The 26,066-nt window shown below is 43.3% G+C and overlaps 1 protein-coding gene across 1 annotated transcript; it reads right to left on the bottom strand.

Annotated features, from left to right (window-relative positions):
* Window positions 1-1,977: 1,977 nt before the first annotated feature.
* Window positions 1,978-18,163, bottom strand: DGCR8 (DGCR8 microprocessor complex subunit). The gene is made up of 14 exons (XM_026684925.2): window positions 17,961-18,163; window positions 14,335-15,368; window positions 13,207-13,366; window positions 12,553-12,695; window positions 10,216-10,498; window positions 9,469-9,666; window positions 8,720-8,821; window positions 7,744-7,842; window positions 6,566-6,648; window positions 5,561-5,661; window positions 4,398-4,504; window positions 3,733-3,860; window positions 3,439-3,552; window positions 1,978-2,107 (listed from the first exon to the last, which is right to left on the bottom strand). The coding sequence occupies exons 2-14, from the start codon at window positions 15,052-15,054 to the stop codon at window positions 2,024-2,026; spliced, it is 2,322 nt and encodes a 773-aa protein (XP_026540710.1). The 5' UTR covers window positions 15,055-15,368; window positions 17,961-18,163; the 3' UTR covers window positions 1,978-2,023.
* Between the last annotated feature and the right edge of the window lie 7,903 nt (window positions 18,164-26,066).

Raw genomic sequence — 26,066 nt, 5'->3', positions numbered from 1 at the left:
TTCCTTGAAGATGTTTTCCTTCTCATCCAAGAAGCTTCTTCAGTTCTGACTGAATGGATGGATCTATATTGTCTTGCAGCCATCTGGTGGTTAGCACTCCCTCTGAGAGGCCTTCCATCCTCCACCATTCAGTCAGAACTAAAGAAGTATATATGTTATGTAGCCGCTAGGAGATCTTTGTTATTTTTAAGGTGATCATTAAAAATTATGGGGATTTAAAGGGGAATTAATTAAATGATATATGGGGGGGGACAAGGGGCGGCACATTCCAAATTGGTAATTGTAGGGGAAACTTTTTTGAACTGTTTAAACTAAGATGGAATTATTGAAATAATGAAATAAGAATATGCGATGAAATTGCAAACCTGACAGATAAAAGTATAACAAATATGAAGACATGAGAAATATTTAAAGTTAAATAGGTTAAGAAATGAATTGAAAATTTATAAAATAAGCTTGAGGAAAGTATCTAAGAAAACTAATAGAAAATATGCAAAGCAATGATAAGATTAGAATTTAAATGTGAAAGATGAATATGTAATCAAAGTCACGTTTGTATGGAAATGTGAAAACCTGGAATCATGCTGTTCACTAAAAAAAGATGTTTTTAAAATGTGGAAAACTAAATAAACTTTTTACAAAAAAAAAAAAAAAAACTAAAGAAGCTTCTTGGATGAGAAACAAAATGTCTTCAAAGAAGAACAAAGTTTAGTTGCCTCTTGAAAAAGCACCTTTGGGACAACCATGACCTGGATGACTGAGAATCTCCATAAACATTTATTTATTTATTTATTTGGGGGGGGGGTCATAAAATGGTATGGATTTATTTCACAGTAGTTTTTGCTTCTCGAACCTTCTATAACCATGGACCAGAACAGAAAACGTTTATATCTTCACACATATTCTTTACTTCAACAACAGAAATTTACTTCGGTCTTTTTAGAGATACATCTCTGATGCATTTCGCTTTACATTCATATAGTTCCCAAAGCCAGATTTGCGAGTACTAAAACAGGCAATAAAAATGAAAAAGGCAGTCACATAAAAAAAAAGCAAAAATCTTGACTTGAAAGGTATCCAGTGATTTTCCTGGCGGGGAATATAAATGCTAGATGTTGCAACTTTAACTAACGTGATAAAATATGAAACCTTACCGACCACTGCTGCTACATTCACGGTTAATCTGGCAAACTGTGAGGAAACATTATTATGAGCCCTACTAGCATGAAGAAAGGTTTCAGAGCAGTGATGCTTGGCTCACCTTTATGCCAAAAGTTTCGTTGGTTACATCTAAGAGAAACTGAAATGTATCTTACAATCACAGCTTCCTATGTTAGTCTTTGTTTTAAATGGAGCAATTAAAAGAATGGAAACCTCAAGAGCTGCATACAATCAGTTCTTCTCTGATAATCACTGGATCCATGCTAAAAATCCTAAGCCTGCGAAAATTCACTTGAGAAGCAATCCTACTGGCCTAACTCAGCAGGGCATAGAGTGATGCACGTTTTTGTGTCTTTCCTGCAATGTAGCTGTCAAGAGGCTGCAACCAGTGCTTATTTTGTGCGGAAATACAAGAAACCCTTTCAGAAAACAAGTGTCTGCAGTGTTCCTAAAAGCAGGAAGAACTATGCTCTCCTGGGTTACACGTTCGTTCCGCTCTTTAAATGAACACCCTGCATTTAATTCTTAAGCATCTCTATCAAAGGCAACACTCCTTTCTTTTGGAAAGGATGGGGAGTTGAGTTGGCCCAGGGGAACAACCCCGCGTCTGCTTCTCTAAATGTACGGCTGGGGAGATTTTTTTTTGCCCTCTTGAATAACATCATTTTGGGAAGCACACACAAAACTTAGCATTATCACCCTGAGGCAAACGCACAATGCACATTGGAAGCAGCTTTGATGGTTAGGTTGTTTCCCGAAGCAAACCAATTTCTCCTTCAAACTGTTGACAAAGTAAAAACTGAAAAAAGCCATTCCTAACTTTCGCCACTTGTTTTATTGCTCCAGTTCCTAATCTTTCCCGTCACACATCCACAGTACACAGAGGCTCACTGCCAGGCTGAGCCGATTCTACAATTGTCATCTTGGGTTTCTTTCGCGTTTCCTCCTAGGAATATAAAAAAAAAGAACCAACCATAATTATACACATCCTTCATCCTTGCTGGATGCCAACCTTCAAACGTTCCCGGAACAGAACTCTTTTAATATCTGATCTTGCTCCAGGTTATCCTAGTTAGTACTTCCTTGTTGGAAGCATCAAAGTGCTTCCGTGGCGAAAGGATTTGCTGGTGACATCACCGTTGGGGGGGGGAGTGCCCAGTAGTGGGCTCCTTTCATGTATCTTTTGAAGTTGCCCACTGAAGTGGTACCCATTAATCTATTTGTGGTCACCCGCTTTCGAACTGCTGAGTGGGTGGGAGCCAGAGCGTGTGACGGGAGTTCAACCCGCCCTGTGGCAGCAACGGGTCTCCAACGTGAGTCTGCTCATTGTCAGCCCAGCATTCTAACCTCGGGAGCCACCGTGCTTAGTTGCTAGGTAAATTTAAAACCGAAATTGTAACATCTTTTTCTTGAAAACAAAGGTTGCCTAAAGGGACACGGATGAACTGGCTGCTCACGAAAGGGAGTCTGGCTGCTCTCAATACTTTCAGAATTTTGTTTTTGTTAACCTCCGAGTTGGAGAGCTCGGCTTGGGTTTGTAAAGGAAGGAGAAAAGTGGTGTTTTAAAATAAGTGCATCCTAAATAGAGAATCCCTATGAATATAGAATTCTTATGTTCCTATAGTTAAGAGTTTCATATATGGACAAAGACCAGCCTGGTTATCATCATACTTCATGAAAACAAATAAACACTGTGAGATTCTTAGCAGATTATCTGATTATCTAATCCAGAGGTCTCCAAACTTGGCAACTTTAAGACTTGTGGACTTCAACTCCCAGAAGTCCAAAGTCTTAAAGTTGCCAAGTTTGGGGACCCCTGATCTACTCAGAAAACCTTCATGTTTAAGAATCAGGAAAACCATGAACTAAGCAGAACCATGAACCTGTTTTGTATGGTCAAAGCAGGGTTGGGATCCAACCGGTGTAATTACCAGTTCGGTGGCTACGTGTAATTGTGCACGCGTGCAATTAACAAACTGCAGAGCTACCCGGACAGCTGAGTAGCGCTGCCCACAGGTGTGCAGCGCTTGAAAAAGCCCTTTTTTCCTGCTTTTTCAACCGCAGCTGTGCCGCGCAAAGCAGCTGAGGGTGAAAAAGCAGGAAATAAAGGACAGGTAAGAGCTGGGGCAGGCGGGTGGGCCAAAACAGCAGCAGACACAGAACCAGTTCTGTGTCTGCTGCTCTTCAGAGCTACTGGTTCTGCAGAGCCGGACAGACCCGGTAGAATCCCACCCGAGTCAAAGCAGCCAGGGAGCAGCTCACCGAGATGCTACTCACCCGTTCTTGTGCTAATTTTCTCATTTCCTCTTGTAACTTGTTCAGAATGTGCAGATTGGGCTTGTTCTTTTTGGCATATTGTTGAAGTTCTATCACGCTTTTGTCAGATGTTTCCTACCCAAAAGGCATCAAAATTAAAGGGAATTAAAGGATTTTAATACGGTCCTTTTACACCCTACTTTTTTTAAAAAAGCCTCTGAATTCAGTCTAAGCAGCAAATCACAGATAATTTTTCATGTCCATAGAATCTCCTTATTTAGTCCGGAGGCCAGGCAGAACATAAAGACACTTTACCTGCTTAACCATCTTACTGCTTTCTCTGCCGTACATGCGCAATAAAGAACCCCAGTTTTTCACATGTGGGTGAAGAAGCTGAAGGATTTTCTGGGAAGCTAGTTGCTTTCCAACTCTTTTGTTTTTACCTGCAAAATCACCACAAGGCAAGTTTAAATGTCACACTCATGGAGTAAACGTAGGAAATGGACACAGAAATTGGAGAAAAAGCTACTGCATTGAGGAATCATACTTTTAAAAACAATGATTCTACGATGCAGAATGTTTTGTACATTATATATAAAATTTGTAATTTTTAAGGGAATGGCTACCAATTAAATTATCAACTTTGGTCTTTAACAATTATGAGTGTGCAGGAAAGGGAAAGCATTTTATCTTATGTAGCCAAAATGTTGTTCTTTTTCTTTACAAACTTATATTCAAAATATTACAAAAAACTGCAGTTCCAGCTTTGATACCAACGTACTCAGGTATAAATACTTCTGTTTTTGATTGAAAACCGTAACTAAAATGATAGTGTCTTGTGATCAGTATATAGGAAATTCTGACCAGTTAAACAAGAAAACCAACAGCACCAAGAACACTTATGTTCTTAGAGGGAAAGTGGCATATAAATCTAATAGAACTGATTTTCCACAGATTTTCTTAGTAACTGTGATACTTACACCACCCCCGCACAGTATGCTTCCCACAAGTCATAACATATTCGCTCTTCTGATTTTTGCCAGGAATCACTTCAAATTTTATGGATGTATCACCCATGCCATGATTTCTGGAGGACAAAATAAATACTGTTAGAAACACTTCGCGTTTAAAAACTCTGGGTTTATTCATTAAAAACATTAAAATTTTAAAATAAATGTTTGCATCAAATCTGGACACCAACATAAAATGTCTTTCAGCTAAAGCAGTGTTCATGGTTTCGAAGGACAAAAATGTTCTTGGTTTTTACTGCACCTGGTAAGCAAATTGAACAGCTGACAGGGAGTGGGAGTGTGGCTCCGTTGGCTATGGAGGAAACTGGGGAAGGGCAAAGTCCAGCTGGGCAGAGCAGGGAAGAGGTAGAACAAGGGAGAGGGAGTTCAGAGGAAGACCCAGGCCCACCCCTTCTTCATTCTAGGGCATGCAGGGAGAAACAGAGAAGAGAGCAACATGGCTTACGGGGGAGGAAAGGGCCCTGATTCCCTTCATTAGCCACAGCTGGGAAGACAGCTGATAAGAAAGGCAGGCAATGTGCAGCAGGCTGCTGGGAGCAAACATGACTTTATATTGTATAGTTGTTGCTTATCTGCGTTCCTGTCATCTTCCCAACCATGTGAGTTTTGCTGTGCCTTCAGGTCTAGAATTCTTGCTCCTGCCCTGCCAAACTAATTACCTCAGTTTGGCTTGATTGGACTTATAGTTACAGTTTGTATTGACCATGTTTTGGACTTATCCTCTGCAGTCAAAATCTGTTCCTGGGAAAGTTTTTCTCCAGCTAGAAGGTAACCTGGACATTGGGGGCAAAGTTGGAGCTAATAAAGGGACTCTTATTGATTAACTGACTGTGTTGCCTTTGTGCCACGCCCTGGGTCATCACTGCATGTCTTTTAAACCTGCACATTGGTACAGACAATCATAATGTTCACACAGCGGAGTTAAGACCACAACAGCCACATGGGGGGACTCTGTCCCAAGTGGACTAATTTTCAAAGCAGTTATCACGCTTTAGGAACCATTTCTAGGTTCTCCCAGATTAAAGGGAGAAAAAAAGAACAGGCGAGGCTATTCCATAAAAAGAACGAAACCTTCCTCCAAGGATAAATCACACACGCCATGCAAAACTCACCTTTTAAGGCACTCGTGAAGGATCTGATATGGAGACAGGAGTCCAGCTTTACTGGTCAGTTCGTACACCCGTGAATCCTCGATACTGATATGGTTAAAATACTACAAACAAAATCGGTAAAACGGTCATTTAACGGTAGAAAGGACTTTTTGAACTTTTGCGGGGAGGGCTCTAGTGGTTCTGCGGTGGTAGTATTAAGAGAGAAACTAACAAGGAAAGATTTAAGAGAACAAAATAAGTGAACGTTCTTTGCAGAAGGCAAAGATGTTTTGAAACTCCAGCCTCGTGGACATTCCAGTATCCTGAATTTGTATTTGAAGATTCTTGTATTGCAAATTATTTCTTGTCTGTTATCTTTTGGCAAGTCTCGCAGTTTGGCAAGGTTTGTGCTTATTACAGCTAATTATTTTGCAGAAGCCTTACAAGGTTTCTGTTCCCTTTTGGATTGTGTTTGATTTGTTGGAAAAGAGTGTGGGTCAGAACACTTAGCAACATAAATTTCGGGCTCAATCGTTGTTAACTTGAGGACTACCTGGACTCAGAAGCTCAGAAAGGTTATATTTGACATTGGGGTTAGAGGAAGCCACTGTCTGAACAGGGTCCCAATTTTTTAGTCTATATGGTCACCATTTCCAGGTATTTCAGTAACGAAGGAAAATATGTTCTTGAAGAGATAGAAAGGTAATTTATAACTTAGCTTATTAAGCCAGGGTCTATGACTTATAATAAAGTTTGTCTTGCCTTATTAATCTAAGACATTATCATCCAAATATGGCCATCAGCTCAGCTATTCCCAGAATTGTGTCAAATTCAGTTCAGGTCCACCAAACACAAGATAGAAAGAAAAGGAGACTTCATTATTTCTCTTTCCAGAGGCTGCCTCCTTTAGTTAACTCCTTCCAAGGAGTCAAAGGATAAATACAATAAATTACAATGGCAGTTCTTCTTCAAAGAAGCTGAAGGTTTAAAGGAATTTAACATGCGAAGACTCAGCCCTGAACGTACCTCTAATTCCTCACTATCTTTGGGCTTCTCCTCAGAGGTCTGCTTCACAAAATCGGGGATGAGGATTTCCAGAGTAGCTCGGGCTGAAAAAAACAAATAACTGGCATGAACAGAGGCCTCTGAAAATCACATGCATTTTGTCAAGAATGCCAACATGCATCGAACAATATTTTCCTTCGTTTTTAATATGGTGAAAAGGTTCCCAAGTTGGGAAGTTTATTTATTACTCGTATTTTGTATTTCATAACTGCCCTTCTCTCTCAGAGAGTGGACTCTTGGGTGGTGAAGTTGCAGAAACATCTTTTGAGAGGAAAGCCTGTGGAAAATAAATCCCAGATATATCTGTGCTAAATTCTCTCAGCTCTTCTGCCAATTCTACACACACTTCCCTTAGTTGCTACCCAGTCCCAGAATGGAATAGCTTAAGTGCCACAGTCTTGCTGCAAATTGTAGTATTACTTGTCACTTAAATCGCAGAGATTTAAACAGCAAGCAATAGTTGGGTTCTTTTCATCCAAAATCACAATCTTGAGTGGAACAAGTAAAACAAAAACAAAATTCTGCACTTCAGAGAACATGGTACAGGTACTCCTCGAGTTACGGCACCATTGAGTCCAACGTTTCTGTTGCTTAGCAGTTGTTAAGGAAATTTTGCTCCATTTTAAGACCTTCCTTTCCACCATTAAGTGAAGCACCGCAGTTGTGAATTTAGTAACACAGCTGTTAAGGGAATCTGGCTCTGCCGTTGACTGTCAGTAGGTTGCAAAAGGGGACCACATGACCCTCGGGACATCACAATCACCAAGCACTTGAATTTTGATCAGGTGACCATGGGGATGCTGCAGCAGTCGCTAAGTGAGAAAAACATCTATAAGTCACTTTTTTCAGTGCGATTGAAGAGTCACTATATGAACTGTTGTAGGTCGAGGGCTACCTGTACTGCATTGCAGTCACGTGTCTTAATTGCACGCATCAGGGTGTGTTAATTTCTCTCTATGCTAGCCCAGCAAGCATTGACGAAAGCACAAATCGCATGTAGAATCAGAAATGATGCGCCCATTATTCTGAGAATGCTAATTTTCTTGACTCCACTAATCATCCATAGTTCTAGATCAGGGCCCCCCCCGTCTGCAAAGCCAGAAAGGTTGGGGAACTCTGATCTAGACAGCTTTACTTACCAGCTTTATTCTTGGCAAGTTTTTTGCTACTGGCAGTCCCTGCTCCGTAAGTCACTCCATCAATAATAACTGATGCTCCAAAAGGCTCACTTGGGTTCTCTTTAAAGAGAGGAGAGAAAAATCAAAATATCTGAAGTCCCATCTCATCCTGTCAAGAAGACCGAGAGGCTCATGTTTAGCAGACCTGGCGGTTTACAAAGCCTACTCAGTTAAAGAGTAAGCCAGGAATAGGTTTCCTTTATATTGAACCATCCCATGCTACCGTTTCTTTATTCCACTCCCACAGTGCTATCCCATTAACATTCTGGAATGTAAATGTATTCAGAACAGGAAGTTTTATAGTGTTTCCCAAAAAAAACCCCAAACAAACGTAGCTCAAGAAGGAAGGCAAATATATATACGTGTCCTGGGATAATGTTTCAGGACCCAATCTGGATAAGTCATGGGGACCAGAGCAAGCATTCGGACCCGTGCTGGAGCCCATCCTCAGGGAAGTTCTCTCTACCAGAATGTGTGCTTTGGGCTATTCTATGCTAGTATTGCTACTAAGATTGTTGGCTGAGCAGGGACAAAAATAGCCAGGGAAAATTTTTGAAGCCTGGGAAAGGCTTCAACAGGATTGCGGGTTTCCCACCAGTTTATCAGATGCTTAGGAGCTGAGGAAACAACAGCCAATGACTTAATACTTGGCCATCAACACCCAAAGAACAAAAGGCCACATACAACCAGGCACCACATAAATATCACATGTAGAACAGCCCAAAGCACAAATTCTGGTAGAGAGAAGTTCCTTGAGGATGAGCTTCAACACGAATTTGAAAGCTCGGAAGACTAAACCTCTGGTCTCGGTGACCGAACCCAGATTGGATCCTGAAACATGGCTCAAGCTTAGATCTTTAGATCTACTGCAGCTTCTCTCGGTAATCGTCATTTAGATGAATGAATCATCCCTTTAGATAAATATTAGAAGACTTACCACATTCAAAGAAATTGTAAACAGGCCGTACTTTCAGCACTCGTTGCATATATTCATGAAGTATACAAACTTCAGACTTCCCATTGGGATTAATAACAAACTCTGGAAAATAAGGATATTGCACAGATGTGGCTTTGAATCTTTGAAATGTTCACTAGTAACAGCTACAGGATGAGAACAGCTTTCATTAAGAATTCCCACAGGATAAATACAACTCCTTGATACCAATCCCAGTACTTGTACTACCCTGACAATGAGTCGAAAATAAAATTAGCATTTTCCCAACATTCGGTGTAGGTAGTCCTCCCTTGGCGACAATGGATTCTCCCTGTAAATCATGACGATCGCAGAGTGGATTGTCATGAGACCTATCTGATTTTACAATATTTTTTTTGCAGCGGTCATTAAATAAACATGGCAGTCACCATGGCTGTTAAAGCAAACCAACTGTTTGGTTTTTTTTGCATTTTGCCAACTGTTTTTTGCATTTTTTGCAAAAAAAAAAAATGTAAATCCTTTCTTTTTCCTTTGGCAAAAAACATTGTACAATGTGGTCACATGACTGGGGATCCTGCAAATAGCCATAAGTGGCTGCTAGACCTGGGTTGTAAGTATCTCTGGGGATAACTTTGAATGGAAGAGACAAAACTCTGAATGGGAAGGACAAACAAATAAACGACAGTTCCATATAGAACTCTGGCTAATTCTCAGGGCTTTAAATCCATTCACAATCCTTACAACCAGCCTACCCTTCTTTGTGGGTGCATCTTGGACAGACAGCGTAATGAGTTTCTGATTGGCTGGCAAAATGGGCCTCTCAGACTCCGCCTGCTTCCTCTTCATCTCCCGGTTGAACTGCCGCCGCTCGGCCCAGGTTCGGAACTTCTTCACCGTGACTTGCTCGAAATCGAAACATTTTTCCAGGTAGTGTCGGAAATCCTCAATATCTGAGGAAACAAAGCAACCGTCATCGTGCCGTGCTCCTTCCAACTGAGCGCAACTGGGTTCGGTCAGGGGAGCGACCTGATTTACAGGACATTAGGGCTTATGGTCATAATAAGGTCGTAAGTCAAGGATTACCTGTAGATGGAAATATCTGAGAAAGATTTGTGCTTATGTCCCTTTGCATCATACTGCAAACAAGCAGTTACACAAAAAAGAAAATTAACTGAGTAACTGAGCTGGAAGGGACCTCGGACGTTTCTAGTCCGACCCCGTTTAAACAGGAGATCCTACACCAATCTGGAGAAGTGGACATTCACAATTTCTGGAGGCAAGACGTTCCACTGATTAATCGTTCTCACTGTCCAAAAATCTCTCCCTACTTCTAGCTTGGATCTCTCTTTGAGGTGCTTCCATCCGTTGCTTCTTGCTCTACTTATAATGTACATCAAAGTGACATTTAATGTACAGCAAGAGGATCTCTGGATGACTGATCCCCAACTTGAGTTGGCAGGATGGGGCCCACCTGGAAACGGTAAACGACAGGTCCTCACCTACTGATTCATCTTTGCACACTTCCACCTTGGCCTTCACTTGTCCCAAAGCTCCTTGGGCTGCGTCTCCCCCAGTTGGATCTTTCTCATCCAACATTCCGGAATCGGCTGCAGTAGAGTCCGGCTCCTCCGTTTGAGAATCCAGTTCCAGGGATTTCTCCGTCAGCTTTACGGGTGAAACCTCCCTGCTTGGGGTGATGTCATTGCTTTGTTCCCTTTCCTCGTTTTCTCTCATTTTTTTATAATGCAAACAAGGAATGCTACTCAGAGGAGGGTCGTGTTTCTGCAACAGAGTTTGCAAGTTCAAAGGTGAGAGCAGGACTACAAAACCAACATGTAACTTCCCTCATAGATAATGCCCTAGCTTTTACCAGCAATGCTTCAGACCCGTGAGTATCGTCGTTATACAAAACAAAACACAGCAGGGAAGTCAAATGCAATATGCTTTCTACAAGTGTTTTTATATGCTTGTTAGACAATCATCTGGCTCTCTAGCAACTTACACCCCTTTAAAGTTATTTTCTGTACTATCAGAATAAAAATCTTGTGAGAAGCAATTCATTTTAAAAGTGCACCTTGGAAGTATCAAAGTATAAAGGGGTCCTAATTACTTCAATGTATTTTTAGTAATTTTTAAAATGAACTTTTAAAGGTCAACGCCTGGAACGCCCTACTTGACTCTGTTGTTACAGCCTCAACCCCTCAGAGCTTCAACCTCAAACTGTCTACCATGGACTTCACTCCATTCAAGGGCCCCTAAAGCAGGCAGCCCTCTAAAACCCCCAAAAAACCCCCCCACCCCCCCCCCCCCCCCCCGCGCCCAGCTCCTCCTGCCGCTCCACCTCCGCCCCCGCCTGCCCGCCCGGGCCTCAGGATCCAGCCGGCCCTCACGGTCCCCCGTTGCCTCGGGAGGAAAGCAAAACCGAGGCCCTTAAAGTAGCGCCGGCCCTTTGCCTTCCTTCCTGAGGCACGGACTGACCCCGACCGCGCCAGCGGCCTCCTGACTCGGGGCCTCCGAGGAGGGAAGGGAAGAGGGGGTGGGGGGGGAGTCCCCCAACAAACTCCCAAACCCCTCTTTAAGGAAGAACAGTCTGTTAAAGGGGGCGGGCATAAACGCACCAGCATGCCTACCATCCCTGTCTTACTGTCCCCATGTATCTGTATTTACTCCCTTGTTGTTTATGTTCATACTTATCTTGTACATGTTTGACAAACAAACAAATAAACTTAAAAAGTGCACCTTGGAAGTATCAAAATGGAAAGTGTTCCTAATGGTTCCAATGTATTTTCAGTAATTTTTAAAATCAAAGTCATCCACCGTATGTTACCGTTGTACACAGGGTGCTCACAAGTCCCCAACTTTCCTCTGTAAATGTTTCCCCATAAAAGAAGTGGAGAGGAACGTATTTCCACCTGCTTTAAGATCTCACTTTTCTCTGCAGCCAGATGCCTCCAAGAAGGCTAGAATAGCAGAAACTTATCCAAGAACAGCTTTCTATGCTCTTTGACTTTATTTCAGCTAGAGGCCTTCACTCCCTCTTGCAGAAGAGGACTCTATAAATCAGTTATGCATAATGCTTAAGGAAAGGAGACCAATAAGAAAATACCAATCCTCTTAAATTACTAATGAGCCAAGTGTTTTAGTGTTAAGTAACCTATAAGGCAATTATGATTTTGTAATGTAATGACAATTCAAAATAGATCTTTTAGTCAAAGGGCAGGAAGGCATTTTTTTTCATATTATTCTGAGTGATGCTGACAGTTTCATAATTAGCTTGGCTCCAGCATGCAGATAATCACCGACTTATGACCACAACCGAGACCTGAATTTCCATAGTTAAGAAGGCTAGCAGTTGTTAAGTGAATTAGGTTGTTAAGTGAATCCAACTTGAAGTTTAAGGACCGATGTTAATCACGCTTTTCAGAACTATTGTAACTTCACACAGTCCTCAAATGAATGGTTTCTATGGAGATTCTCAGTCATCCAGGTCATGGTTGTCCCAAAGGTGCTTTTTCAACAACTTTAAAAAAAGAGTGCAAATGACCAGCTGTCTGCAAGGAGTATAAATCCTTCCATTCCTCACCATCCAGTCAGAGCTGAAGAAGTTTCTTGGAGAAGCGAAACGTCTTCAAAGAATAAACAAGAAAGGTCCAGTTGCTTCTTGAGAAAAGCACCTTTGGGATAAATGAACGGTTATAAGTCAAGGAATACCTGTAGCACCTCATGTCTTAAATAAGATGACATCGGATTTTACAGAATCAAATCCAGTGAGAGTCAGCCACGCTCCTAACAATGGCAGAACGCCTAACGTTGATTCATATTTCTAAAAGACATACCCTGATGCTTCCTGTTCCCAAGAAATAAGGTCTGGACCAGGTGACCACGCGAGACTCTCTGTGTAGGTAGACTGGGATACCCGAGTTGTGGAATGTCATGATCCATCCGTCAGGCAACGGTTCTGTAGGAGGGCGACCACGACCTGGGAAAGAGAAACACACCAAGGCACTGCTTAGTGCCCAGACCCCTCAATTATTATTTTGAAACAGAAGTGCCTCCCACTTCCCTGGTTAACTATCAAGCTAGCCAGAGGCTTGAGGTTCTTCAAATGCTGGCTGAAGAAACCCTCTTAACACGCAAGTTGAAGTTTATCAACACTTCCTTTTTCTCCAAAGCGGGAGTCTTCAACCTTGACAAGTTTAACTCCCAGAATTCCCCAGCAGGCATGGCTGGCTGAGGAATTCTGGGAGTTGGAAATCCGCAAGTCATAAAATTGCCATGGTTGGAAATCCATGCTGGCTTTGCTCACACCTGGAACAACTCTTGTGTTCTGCGTGTGGACCAAAATTTATTTTTATTTATTTTTCACACTCTTTAACCGCCCATCTCCCTCACAGAAATACAGTTGTTCTGGGCAAGATGTGAGAGCCAGCCTCTTAGCGAAACTGAGATGGTCAAAGCAATTAGGTGCGGGATTAGTTGCGACAGCTTACTTTTAAGAACAGTTTTTATTTTGGTCATCATGGGCTGCACAGTGGTCTCTCCGTCAGACTGATGGTCGCTTTCCCCTCCGTATTTCTCATCCATCCTCCTTTTTTTGGGAACGCAAAGGCCCTCTTCCAGCAGAGCGTCCACGTCATTATCAAATTCATCCTGAAAAACATACTGTCAGGTAGATACCACGCCCCATATTCTCCTCATTCCCTGAGAAGGCAGGTATGGCTGCAGAGACCTATAAATTGTCCAAGTGACTCGGACTATATCAAGGTGGAAGGTTTCACGGTGGTAAGTAGCTCAGCAGTTCTGTAATAATTCAGGAAGATTTGATGATTTTTTTATGCAGCTACTTCGATGAGCTCTACAGATAGTCCTCATTTAAGCAACCACAACTGGGACAGACAACTCAGTGGTTAAGCGAAGCAGATACTAGGTGAATCTGCAACTTGGCTTATGGTCTTCCTTCAGCTTTCCTTTGCTTTACAGGCCTGTGAAGGCTGCAATTGTGAGAATCGGTCAAGTTACTTTTTTCACCTTTGTTGCGACTGAAAATGGTTGCCAACCAAGAACTACTTGTACAGTTAAGTCCTCGGCTTACCATTTGTCCAGTGATCATTTGAAATCACAACAGCACTAAAAAAAGCAACTTATGATTTTTTTTCACACTTACGACCATTTCAGAATCTTCATGGTCACACAGTCAAAATTTGGATACTTGACAACTGGTTCATATTTATGACTTGCAGTGTCCCACGGTCATGTGATCCCCTTTTGCGACATTCCGACAAGCAAAGGTAATGACAAAACCAGATTCACTTAACAACTGGGTTACTAACAAAACAACTGCAGTGATTCACTTAAAAACTGTGACGAGAAAGGTCATAAAACTTGCCTCCAAATTTCTCAAGATAAATTTTAGTCTCAATTGTGGTTGTATGTTGAGGACTAGCTGTATCTTCTCTGCAATTAAGCCTCAAGCCCAAATTTTGTTCCACCAAGATTTTCTTCCTATACCTCATTTCCCCCTCCCTTCTCAGTTCATATAAATGCTGCAGAAATGCTGTATATTCGCAAATTTCCTTCCTGAACCCAAACTCTGGAAAACAAAACAAAACCATAGTTACCTCGTAAGAATAGTGCAAGGTTTCTTCGTCCGCTTTGTCTTGCTGAACGATCGCCTTAGATGCAAACCCTCCTTCTTCATCTATTTCCATCAAATTGTCTGTAAAGTCTTCTAAATCATCCAACACTGCATATTCCACTCGCTTTTCCTGATCTACCTCGTTGTCCTCATCCTTGGCCTCCTCCTTTTCGCTGGCTACCTGAGCCGCAGGGCCACTACCCGCACCGAGAGGGCAAGCATGCAAATCCCCATTGACACCGCGAAACCCTAACTCTACCCCTGCCTCATAATCTGGCTCAGCTCCAGTGTATAGCACTTTTCTGTCTTTGCTTTTGCAGCTCTCGGTAAAGTTAACGCTAATCTTTACATCCTTAAGCAACTTAAGACTGGGAATGAACTTCCTAACGGAGGGCGCGTGGCGAGCAGTTCTTGGGCTTTGGCCACTATAAGGATCTATGATAAGACGACTTTGGTAGCACGGAGATCCCTTGGTGAGGAGCTGCGTCCCGTTGCCAGCGTGGGCGTCCCCAGCAGGGGTATCTGACTGTCCATCACCACCGGAGCTAACGTCCATTACCTCTGCGTCACTGGACGTTTGCAGGGGAGGTGGTGGAGGCTGTTCGTTGGGCGGCAGTGGTGGGGGACAAGAAGGGCTCTCCATGTTCACTTCAGTGCTGGCTGGCTCTTTTGGAAGGGGAGGTGTGTTCTCACAATTCTCCATCGCTAAAACTTACCCAGAGGGGAAGGGGGGGGGGGAAATAATAACAAACCCACCAAGTTTTAAAGGAAAGGGTTGTAGGAATCTATGATCCTCACATGCAGAAGTCCCTCCAGAGAGGATGGGTCGTGCTTTATTCAAAAGGCAACACTGATGATTCAGTTAAGCTGACTACATTGCTCTTTTCATTAATGTGGACAGCTTTCAGAATCACTGTCTCAATTACTGGAAATCACAATGCATTCAGCTTAAATAGCTGATGTCCAAGCTAAGAGCTTCTTCCGTGGGTGTTGTAGATCTCCTTCATTTCTTTCATCCTGCAAAGAAAAATAAGCCAACTATCAATCACTAGGATTAGGAAGTACAGTCCAATTATCCAATCCTGAGAATAACATACAGGTAGTCCTCTACTTACAAGAGTTTAGTGTACGTTTGAAGTTACGATGGGACTGAAAAAAAAATGATGGGGAGCTGCTCTTCCGGTTTCCGGCGCTCCCATGCACGCGTCCAGCTGACAGACATGCATGCGCACGCTGGAACTTAGAAGAGCAATGGGCGATGGCTGGCATGCCTGGAGAGATGGCTCTGTGTGCCACTTCCGGCACATCTGCCATAGATTCGCCATCACGGTTCTAAGTTAACAATGGATTATAGGCAACCCATCCTTGGTAAAATTATGATGATGTACGGAGTATGGTTATGAAGACTTGTTTTCATTTTATCTATAAGTACAGCTTCCATATGTGTCATTTTGTATTTTCAGGTTCTGGAGTGATAGATGCAAGTGGCAGGCAAGGATCATGGTCTTTAAGGGAAATACCATCTTCAACTTTGATAAGCCTCCTTTGAGAATTCAAAGGAGTTAGAACAGCTAGATAGAACCAAGTAGATGAACAAGTAGATTTATTTCAGATTCTGTTCAATCAAAAATTTAGGGTAAGGTGTTACACTGTTATGAAACAACACCAAGCTGGACCAAGTTAAGATTTGCCAGAATAAATATGTGAACTTTGTTGCCACAAGACTCACTTGCTTATACAGGCTGTCTGCTTTAATAAAAGAAAAAAATGGTCAGAACTGAACTTGGTCACCTGGCATGCTCCCAAAAAAGCATCATGAACTACAGAAACAAAACAAAAAGGATCCCTTGCTTTGAAAGGCAGCGAATTTCACACGACTGAAAAAGCTGGTGCTTTTTTTACGAATTACTCACAGTCATTGCTCTGCAGTTACCAGAAATGTATTGTACTAGCTCCCCACTCCCACCTTCATTCAATTGTGTTCAATTCTCAATACTGCCTGGGCAAGTATTTAATAATGCACCTAAGAGGGCCACAAAAACTAGAACACCTACAACTCCAAAGGAGAAAATGGTGGCATTCCCTTTGAAGTCTGATTTTTATTAGACAGAGGTGTCTCGTCTCTCCAGCACTCAGACAGCAATTGTACAGTTGAGGTAATGCGAAAAGGTTTATTTCCCTCCCCTTCTTTTATGAGAATCTTGCAATGACTCAAATTAATATCATACACCATGATTTAACCCTAATTACAAGGAATCGGGAAAAAGGCACAAACACCAATAACTTTTATACGTGTATACATGTATATCATCTATGTATCTATCTATCATTTATGTCATCTATCTTTATCATCACATAGATACATGTCTACATATCTATCTATCTCTATCTATCTATCATCTATCTATCTATCTATCTATCTATCTATCTATCTATCTATCTATCTATCTATCTATCTGGAAGGATGGAGAGCAATGTAGATAGTCCTTGACTTATGACAACTGAGCCCAAAATGTATGATGCTAAGAAATTTGTTGTGAGTTTTGCCCCATTTTATGACTTTTCTTGCCACATTTGTTACGTGGATCACTGCAGTCATTAAATTAGTAACATGGGTTATTAAGTGAATCCGGTTTTCCCTGTTGACTTTGCTCGTCAGGAGGTCACATAAGGGGTTTCCCATGACTCCAGGACACTGAAACCATCATAAATATGTGTCAGTTGTCAAGCATCCGAAGGTAAATCACAAGAACACGGGATGCTGCAATGGTCATAAGTGCAAAAAATAGATCCTAAGTAACTTTTCCCCCGTGCTGTTTTCACTTTGGTTACTAAACAAACTGTCGTAAGTCAAGGACCACCTGTAAAAAAATAAGATTGTGTGCCACCCAGGGTAAGATGGGCAGCCAATAAATCTTACAAAACAAAAATAACAGCAGAACAATAAACAATCAACCTCCAGTTGGTTGCTTCATCACTGGAGGTTTTTAAGAAGAGATTGGGCAACTATTAGTCTGAAATGGTATAGGATCTCTTGCTTGAGCAGGGGGGGTTGGACTAGAAGACCTCCAAGGTCCCTTCCAACCCCGTTTTTGTGTTAATTACCTCCTCACCTGTATTGTGTGTTCTCTTTCATGTTACCCACCCGAGAAGAAGGTTCCCCCCCACCCAAAAACCAGGAAGGCAGCTGTATCCCTCCCTCCCCGATGCCCATTTTGACCACGAAGTGTTATCCTGGATGGGGACTCCCCAAAACCCCTTGACTCGGGGTGACTTTTGGGCCAAGCCCAACTGACCTTATAGAGTTGTGGCCCTTAAAAGGAAAGAACCCACCATACACCTAAGGCATCTAAAGATCTCACACGATTTAAACGCCATTAAAATAAATACACCCCAAGTTTTCATCCCCCTCCCCAAATTCGGGGGAGGGGCGTAATGGAGTCCGGGCCATGTCACGTGGCCCACTGAGCCCTCCCCCCCGGCCGTCAATCAAACGAGGGAGTGGGGGAATCAGTGCTTCTCGGCCTACCAGGGCCACGGGGCCTAGTCAAAGAGGCTTCGGCGGGCAGCCCCCTCCTCTAAGCGGAGGCGGCCAGGCCCGGCACCCACCTGAGCCATGCCCGCCCGGTCTCAGCTGCTCCTCCGGGTCTCTTCCGCGTCCGCCTAGCTCCGAGCCGGCGTGAGGGAGGGAAAGCGGCCGCCTCTTCAGCCGCGGCTTTTCACTCACTGTCTCCCCGCCTCAGCGAAACCCTCTTCACGCGGAGGCCACCATCTTTAAACGTCTCCTTACGCCGCTGCAGGAGAAGCCGCCCAGCTCTCCCGGCCAATCGGCTGTCGAGGAGAGCTCGCGCGCTTCCCGCCCATTGGGGGACGCGGAGGCGCCCTCCCCCGCCTCTCTTGCGCGCCGCCAATAGAAGCCACGGGCGAGGAAGAGCGGCCAATAGGAGCGGTGGAAAGGCGGGGCCCGAAAGGGGTAAGGGGGGGCCCAATGGTGACGGGGCGGGCTTTCGGGCTGTCGGTCAAGCAGCTGACTCGGCAATAGGAAATAAGTCTTCATAAATAAAAATAATAGCAAAGATTGTATGAAGCGTGCAAGGATGCACGTACGAATCTGTCCAGTTGGAGCACTCTAACCTTGGGATTGCGGAAAATATAAGCAGATTGCTTAGAGTGGAGCAGATGGGAGTGAAAAAGCATTGCCAATATAGCCCTTAGACTTATATCCCGCTTCACAGTGCTTCTACAGCCATATCTAAGCGGTTTACAGAGTCAGCCTATGGCCCCCCAACAATCTGGGTCCTCATTTTACCCACCTTAGAAGGATGGAAGGCTGAGTCAACCTTGAGCTGGTCAGGATCGAACTCCTGGCAGTGGGCAGAATTAGTCTGCAATATTGCATTCAAACTATTGTGCACCATGGATGGATGGAAGGAAGGAAGAGCAGTAGGAGGAGAAGTAGCCCTTAGACTTATGTAGCACTTCACAATATTTTCCAGCCCTCTCTAAGCGGTTTACAGAGTCAGCCTATTGCCCCCAACCATCTGGGTCCTCATTTTATCCACCTTAGAAGGATGGAAGGATGAATCAACTTTGAGCTGGTCAGGATTGAACTGCTGACAGTGGACAGAGATAGCCTGAAATGCTGCATTCTAACCACTGCGCTACCATGGCTTAATGATGCATTCACTTATTAAGTAAGGTTGATGAGCCAGATTTCCACCTCTCATTAATTAATTACTATTGTTTCTTGGAAGACCACTGAAGGAGAAAAACTGGACAGACACTTATCTGAAATGGCATAGGGTCTCCAGCCCCCTCCAGCAGGGGCTTGGGCTAGAAGATCTCCTAGATGCCTTCCAACTCTGTAATTCTATTAAGATTTTGTTAGGTAGTCCTCAATTTACAATCATTCATTTAATGACCATTTGAAGATACAACAGCCCTTTGTTCTGACCCAAACCTGGTTCCAAGAGACCAAACACAGGACAAAGGTAGCAGCACAACCTTTTAATGCTTCATTTATGAATCCTGTTTCTTCACAGATAAAAGGCTGCTTCCAACTAATTAGCTCCGATAAGAAAGAGCCTTGCCAACTTTTTGCAAGGCTGCCAAGAACAACAGATAAAATTCCTGAAGAATAAATCAAAGAGTCTCCAAACACAAACTCAGATATTCCTAATGTCCACCAGGCTCGAGTACAAAACTTCTTTGCCTTCTGCAAAGAAGTGCAGTTTCTCAGCTGGCTTTTATTTTCTCAGGGAGGGGGGCCATTTCCTTGCAGCCTTACTCCCGAGTCGTCGGTGCTGCTGCAGCTGCTCTTTCCTTCAAGCAGCCCTGTGCGCATGCGCACTGGGCACAGGCTCCTCGGGGACCTCTTCATCACTGCTTGCAGCCTCCACAATCTCCGAAGGCAGCATTCTACTCCCTGATGGTCCTGGCCCCATCCCTGCATCACACGCAGGCCCCTCATCTGAGTCCTCGCTCTCCGAGACCTCAGCCGTCCACACCTGCTGCCGGTGAACCACAACACCCTTACGACCATTTTTCACACCTACGACCATTGTAGCATCCCCATAGTCACGGGATCAAAATTCTGATGCTTGACAACTGATTCATATTTATGACGGTTGCAGTGTCCTGGCAACCTTCAAGCAAAGTCAACGGAGAAGGCAGATTCACTGAACTGTGCTACTAACGTTAACAACTGCAGTGATTCATTTAAAGAACTGGCAAGAAGGGTCATAAAATGGAGCAAAACTCACTTAGCCACTGTTTTGCTTAGCCATGGAAATTTTGGACTCAATTGTGGTCATTAGTCAAGGACTACCTGTACAGCAAGAAAATAGCCAGGAAGAAACAAAATAATACATTACCTTCTTACACACTAGAACCAAAAATAAGAGGCAGTATATGAAAATGCCTAATCGATTTAATTTTGACAAGGAGCCTGGACCTATTTCCCCTTTTTATTTTCAAAGGCTGTGCCTCCGTAGTAAAATTGATGCTAGAGCCTATAGGTTTCTACCAGTGGGTATGAAAATTGTATTCATCACCTCCTTGGAACCAGATGTATGCTGAACAGCAGCAAGCAAGCATGTATTTACAAGACTGATCTGGCTTCTTAACCGCATTATAAGGCGAAAGAACAGCTTGTTTATGTTGTTTTATTAAAAATACCTTGGCTGCTGGAGGAAGGGGCACCAATATTTTTTCCCCCGCCAGCAGCCCTTTAAACAGAGGCATTGTGCTTAATCTGGTTTATAAATGGGTTTAATTCTACCTTCGGGGCGGCGTATACCTACAAGCTGCTTGCAACAGAATGCCATCAGTAAATACATAATTGCAATTTAAAAACCCCTTCCTGCCTCCAAATTTTAAAATCTAGTAACGAAAGGACAGCATAATGTTGTTGCTGCTGGCCGAGATGAAATGTGGTTTAAATAAAACCCAGAGTCTCTGTTTGCATTCCAATGAACAAAGCACCCTCTTAAAACACCGATTAACTACTAGTTTATAGCTGTTCAATCTGTGTGGTCTTTTTGCTCCAGTGGTTAGAAACGGGTAAAGGAATTTGTGGGTGTTCTCACAAAATGACTGTCATGGTGGGTGTAGCCATACTGTTTCCTTGCAACAAGAAGCAGGTAGTTCCCCACTGAATTTTTTTTCGGGATGGACTTTTGGGTCTAAATTATGCTCTTAAAGTTTGCAACGTGGTATCATGTCTTCAGAGTTGACCAAGTTAGGAAACAGACACTGGATGGATGAGTTGAAGTCCACATTATTGTTATGGAATATAAGAAGAGAAAGTTGAAAGCCTGAGAAAGATACAGACCAGTTCGAGACCTGGGAAGATCCTGGAAAAGATAAGCAACAGATGTGAGAACACCAAGAAGCAAGCAAAGTTATAACCAGAAATCAACATGGGCTTGTCAAAAGCACATGACGGTTTCATCATCAAAGAATTTCTGAAATAGTATAGGATCTCCTGCCATGAGCAGAAGGTTGGATTAGAAGACTTCCGAGGTTCCTTCCAACTCTTATTATTCTATAATTCTCTCTCGCCACTCTTACACCAAAGAAGATCAAGGCCAGGAAATCTTGAGTTCCTTCCTCACCTTCTCCTATCTATCCAGGTCCAGCCGATGTTTTTGTTACAGTCATTAAATATATCTTCAAGACTATCTTCACACCCTTTAACAATTGGCATTAAGGTGTCCTAGATTCACATATCCTTAAACACTGATGGAATTGGAATTATGCCCACCATTGCTACTGTCAGGTTGTCCAAAAACCAAGACAGACACCTTGAGGTTCTTCTGGCTACTTGCACCATTAAATACATACTTTGAGAATTACTAAAGGAGAAGTTGTCTTCATTCATCTCAGCCAAACTATCTCAGCCAAACTTTGCTATCTTGTCTTGGTCCTCTGAAATACAGCCTGTCAGCCTTGGAAGCCATTTTTTACTTGGAAGCTTCGAGGCTGCCACATTCAGTGCCTGGGAATTTGGGAGGGGGGATTTCATAGTGAGGTAGAAGACACAACAACATCCTTTCTCAGAGAGTCAAGGACATGTTGCCTTGCACCTGGAGGGGAGTGACTGGAGGGATGTCTACAGTTGGGACAAAGATTTGATCGGGTCATGTGATGGACTGATGGATGCAGGGGATGGATCTTGGATTTCTCTTTTGGGAAGGGAAAACCTGGAACTCTCAGATTCAGATTTTCCCAGATGTGCCAATAGGACAACTCTCATCAAATGAAACTTTGAGGAACTGTTTTGTCTTGGAGTTTATTGCTTTGGAGTTGGTTAGTTGGAACGCTGACACGGCCCCTCCTGCAAGTCCAGACTTCATTCTATCCCAGCTACAAACTCCCCTGTTTAAATGCTACTTAGCATTGATTCTTCAGAGTAAGGGTATACAACCTTGACCACCTGAAGACCCGTGGACTTCAACTCCCACAATTCCCCTGCCAGCACGATGACCTCGATAGGCTTCAGGCAGGAAGTTAAAACCTGACACTTCCAGCAAGCTTTGTTTTTATTCATAGTCCCACTAGGCAGCAGACATGGAGTTTTACATTTGATTTGTCCTTTCCAAGCATGCTTCTTTTCCATGGTTTTCAAAAATTATGGCTTTTACCGTAAATTACCATGGCTGGCTGAGGAATTCTGGGAGTTGAAGTCCACAAATCTTAAAGTTACCTACATTAGGCAATCATGCTTCAGAGTAGGGGTGTCCAACCTTGGCAACTTTAAGCCTGGAGGACTTCAACTCCCAGGAATTCTGGGAGTTGAAGTCCTCCAGGCTTAAAGTTGCCAAGGTTGGACACCCCTGCTTTAGAGCATTATCTGACATACCCTGGTTATTAAAAAAGTGACCAGGGAAGCAAAGCTCCAGGAACATCCAAGTTTCTCAACATTCATCCCTGAGTTTTTTAGATATTCCACTACTGCCATCTCAAAGGGTATTAAATCTACCAAGATTGATGATCCATTACCTCGGAAGGAAATCAGGGGTCTGCAGCCAGCCAGCAAAGCCACTGAGATGGGAAGAATAGGTAAATCAGATTCCAGGATGTCCCAAAGGTGCTTCCCCCCGCCCAAGAGGCAATTGGACTTTCTTGTTTTTCTTTTGCAGATGTTTCGCTTCTCATTCAAGAAGCTTCTTGAGTTCTGGATGATGTATAGTTTTCGATCAATGGAAGGATGGGTGGGTGGGAAACCTGCTTCATGGGACAGAAGGGAAACTCAGACCCACCAAATCATCTTTCAGGTAAATTAATGCAGCAGCAGCAAAAAAAAAAGTTATCGATCGGTTTATTGGCTACATTTGCATAGAGGCGAACGTGACAATATCAAACAAGCTTCAAAAAGGAGTGGATTTTTTTTTTTGTTTTGTTAAAAAAGTCATATTTCAGTGACCCTGAGCAACCCCAAAATTTCAGTTTAAACTGAACTGAGTTTAAAGGCTAAGCTACCCTTTAGCACAGCGGTCTCCAAACTTGGCAACTTTTAAGACCTGTGGACTTGTGAGGTATGCCAGCTGGAGAATTCTAGAAGTTGAAGTCCACAAGTCTTAAAGTTGCCAAGTTTGGGGACCCCTGCTTTAACAAATTCCTCAAAAGCTTCTTCAACCGCACAAAGATAGCCCTCGGTTTACGATAATTTGGAGCAAAATGTCTGTCGCTAAGCAAGGAGGCTGTTCAGTAAATGGCAATTGATTTTATGACCTCCCCCCCCCCCAATGGTTGTTAAGCGAAGCAATGCAGTGGTTAAGCAAATCTGGCTTCCACTTCCATCTGACTTTGCTTGTTGGAAGCTGCCTGGGAAAGTCACCAATGGCGCTCAATTTTGATGACACGATTGTGGAGATGCGCCCGGATGTTTGTAAGTTCGTAAGTCACTTTTCTTTTGAGCGCCGTCGTAACTTCAAACAGTCGCTAAGATCAGGGGTTGCCAACCTTTTGGACCTCAGGGACCACCAAACTCATCATTTTAAATCCCACGGACCAGAGACCCTGGGAAAATCCCCCCCAAAAGTCTGCAGGAAAATTCCCCACCCCGTTTTCCTACCGATCGATCGTTCTTTATTTGGGATCGCAGGATACTGTCTCCAGCTCCGTTCTCAGGGGGAGAGGGAGAGAGAGACTTTTGGCTTCATGCAAGGAAAGCAGCAAAAGTCTTTCTTTCTCTCTCCCAAACTCCAACCAGAAATGAGTCTTTGTGAGACTTGTTGTGTCTGGAGCAGGAGGCCTTGCAGGGTCCCAAAGACTCATTTCTGGCAGAGTTTGGGGGAGAGAAAGAAAGACTTTTGCTGCTTTCCTTGCGTGCAGCCAAAAGCAGAAGAAGAAAGAAGCAGCCCGCTGGCCAGGTCAGGCGCATGGGCAAGTTCCCCCCCTCTGCCTCCCCCCCCACTACCTCGTGTTGTTCGCAATGCAAGCGATGCAAGCCTTGTGTTCCCACGGGTCATGCGGGCAGTGCAGCCTTCTGTTCCCGCACAGCCTGGATTAATTGCTTTGGGGGTGACATTTCTCTGCGGCCCACTGGTTGGCAACCACTGGCTTTAGAGAATGGTTGTAAATCGAGGACTACCTGTTTTCCAGGCTAACACTAAGCTGGCTTCCGTTTTTACACGTGGAACAAAAAATATAAAATCTCAAATGCTATTTCCCTGGGTACGATTTGCACGTTGCGCCAATTTGTGCCCCTATAAATAAATCACGCGCAAGGCACATCAGATCAAATCATGCACTACAACTCCAGTCTGTAGTTTACGCTTGAGCGAACCAGGCCAGATTGAAGATTTGGGTGGTGTCCCCTAAAATATCTGAATTGTCCCCTCACGTTCTAACAATCCCCATCCTAAATTAGCTCCCCTGAAGGTTAGCTTAGGATTAAACACTTATACCTCAGAGGTGGTTTTATTTGGTTTGGTTTCTGAATGTGAGGTAGCATTGAGACTTTTACTCATAACCCTGTGTTGTGGGGTGCTACACAGTGACATCCTTTCCAATCAAGCCATGATTTAGCTCTCCACATCTTCCCCCTCAACTTTGAGAAGGATCTTGAGAGTCTTAGTGCACAACCAATTAAATATGAGCCAGCAGTGTGCTGCAGCAGCCAAAAAAGCCAATGCAGTCCTAAATTGCATTAACAGAGGGATACAATCAAAATCACATGAAGTACTAGTAACACTCTATAAAGCCTTAGTAAGGCCATACCTAGAATACTGCATCCAGTTTTGGTCACCACACTATAAAAAAAGATGCTGAGAAAGAGTGCAGAAAAGAGCAACCAGGATGATGAGGGGACTGGAGGCTAAAACATACGATGAACGGTTGCAGGAACTGGGCCTGGCTAGTCTAGGGAAGAGAAGGACCAGGGGAGACAGGATAGCAGTCTTCCAATATTTGAGGGGCTGCCACAGAGAGGAGGAAGGGGTCACGCTATTTTCCAAAGCACACAAAGGCTGCTAGGAATAATGGATGGAAACTGACCAAGGAGAGATTCAACCTGGAAATGAGGAGGAATTTTCTGACAGTGAGAACAATCAACCTATGGAAGACAAATTGCCTTCAGATGTTGTGGGAGCTTCATCCCTGGAAGCTTTCAAGAAGAGACTGTCAGAAATGGTGTAGGGTCTCCTGCTTGGGCAGGGGGGTTGGACTAGATGACCTACAAGGTCCCTTCCAACTCTGTTAATCTGCTAAAGAAGACAGATGAGATTTGCCCATCAGGCTAATCCTTATTTGGCTTTGGCATGGGTGCCATTATGGCTTGTAAAACATAGTTTATCCCTTAGAAAAACCTGCAATTCCATCTAGGGTTCATTCAACAAAGCAAAGTTATACAAACAAGGACTCCGCTGACAGAAGAGCCATTTTCCAACTGGTTTGTAGATAATGCATGGTCTGCAAACTCAAGCGCAAGAATGCAATACATCAGACAAATTGTGTGACCCTCATCGGATATGGTTTAGAATCCAGAAAAGGATGTCTGGAATATTTGTTAGCAACACCTGAAAAATATTTTGATTAGAGGGAGAAGGGAAGAATTAATTAAGCAACCTATCTGGTCAGTGATTTCACTTGTTCCCAAGTTACAAAAGGTAGAGTCAGTTGCCAAGTGTTTGAATTTTGATCAAGTCATCTTGGGGATGCTGCAACGGTTGTGAGTGTGAAAAACGGTCATAAATCCCTTTTTCCAGTGCC

Source organism: Notechis scutatus, chromosome 13 (genome assembly GCF_049901735.1).
Source record: "Notechis scutatus isolate UNSWTSFEM ecotype Mainland chromosome 13, rNotScu1.2, whole genome shotgun sequence".
In the NCBI taxonomy this organism is placed as follows: domain Eukaryota; kingdom Metazoa; phylum Chordata; class Lepidosauria; order Squamata; family Elapidae; genus Notechis; species Notechis scutatus.
Note: the sequence above shows the minus strand (reverse complement) of the source record. Positions and strands in the feature narration are given on the sequence as shown.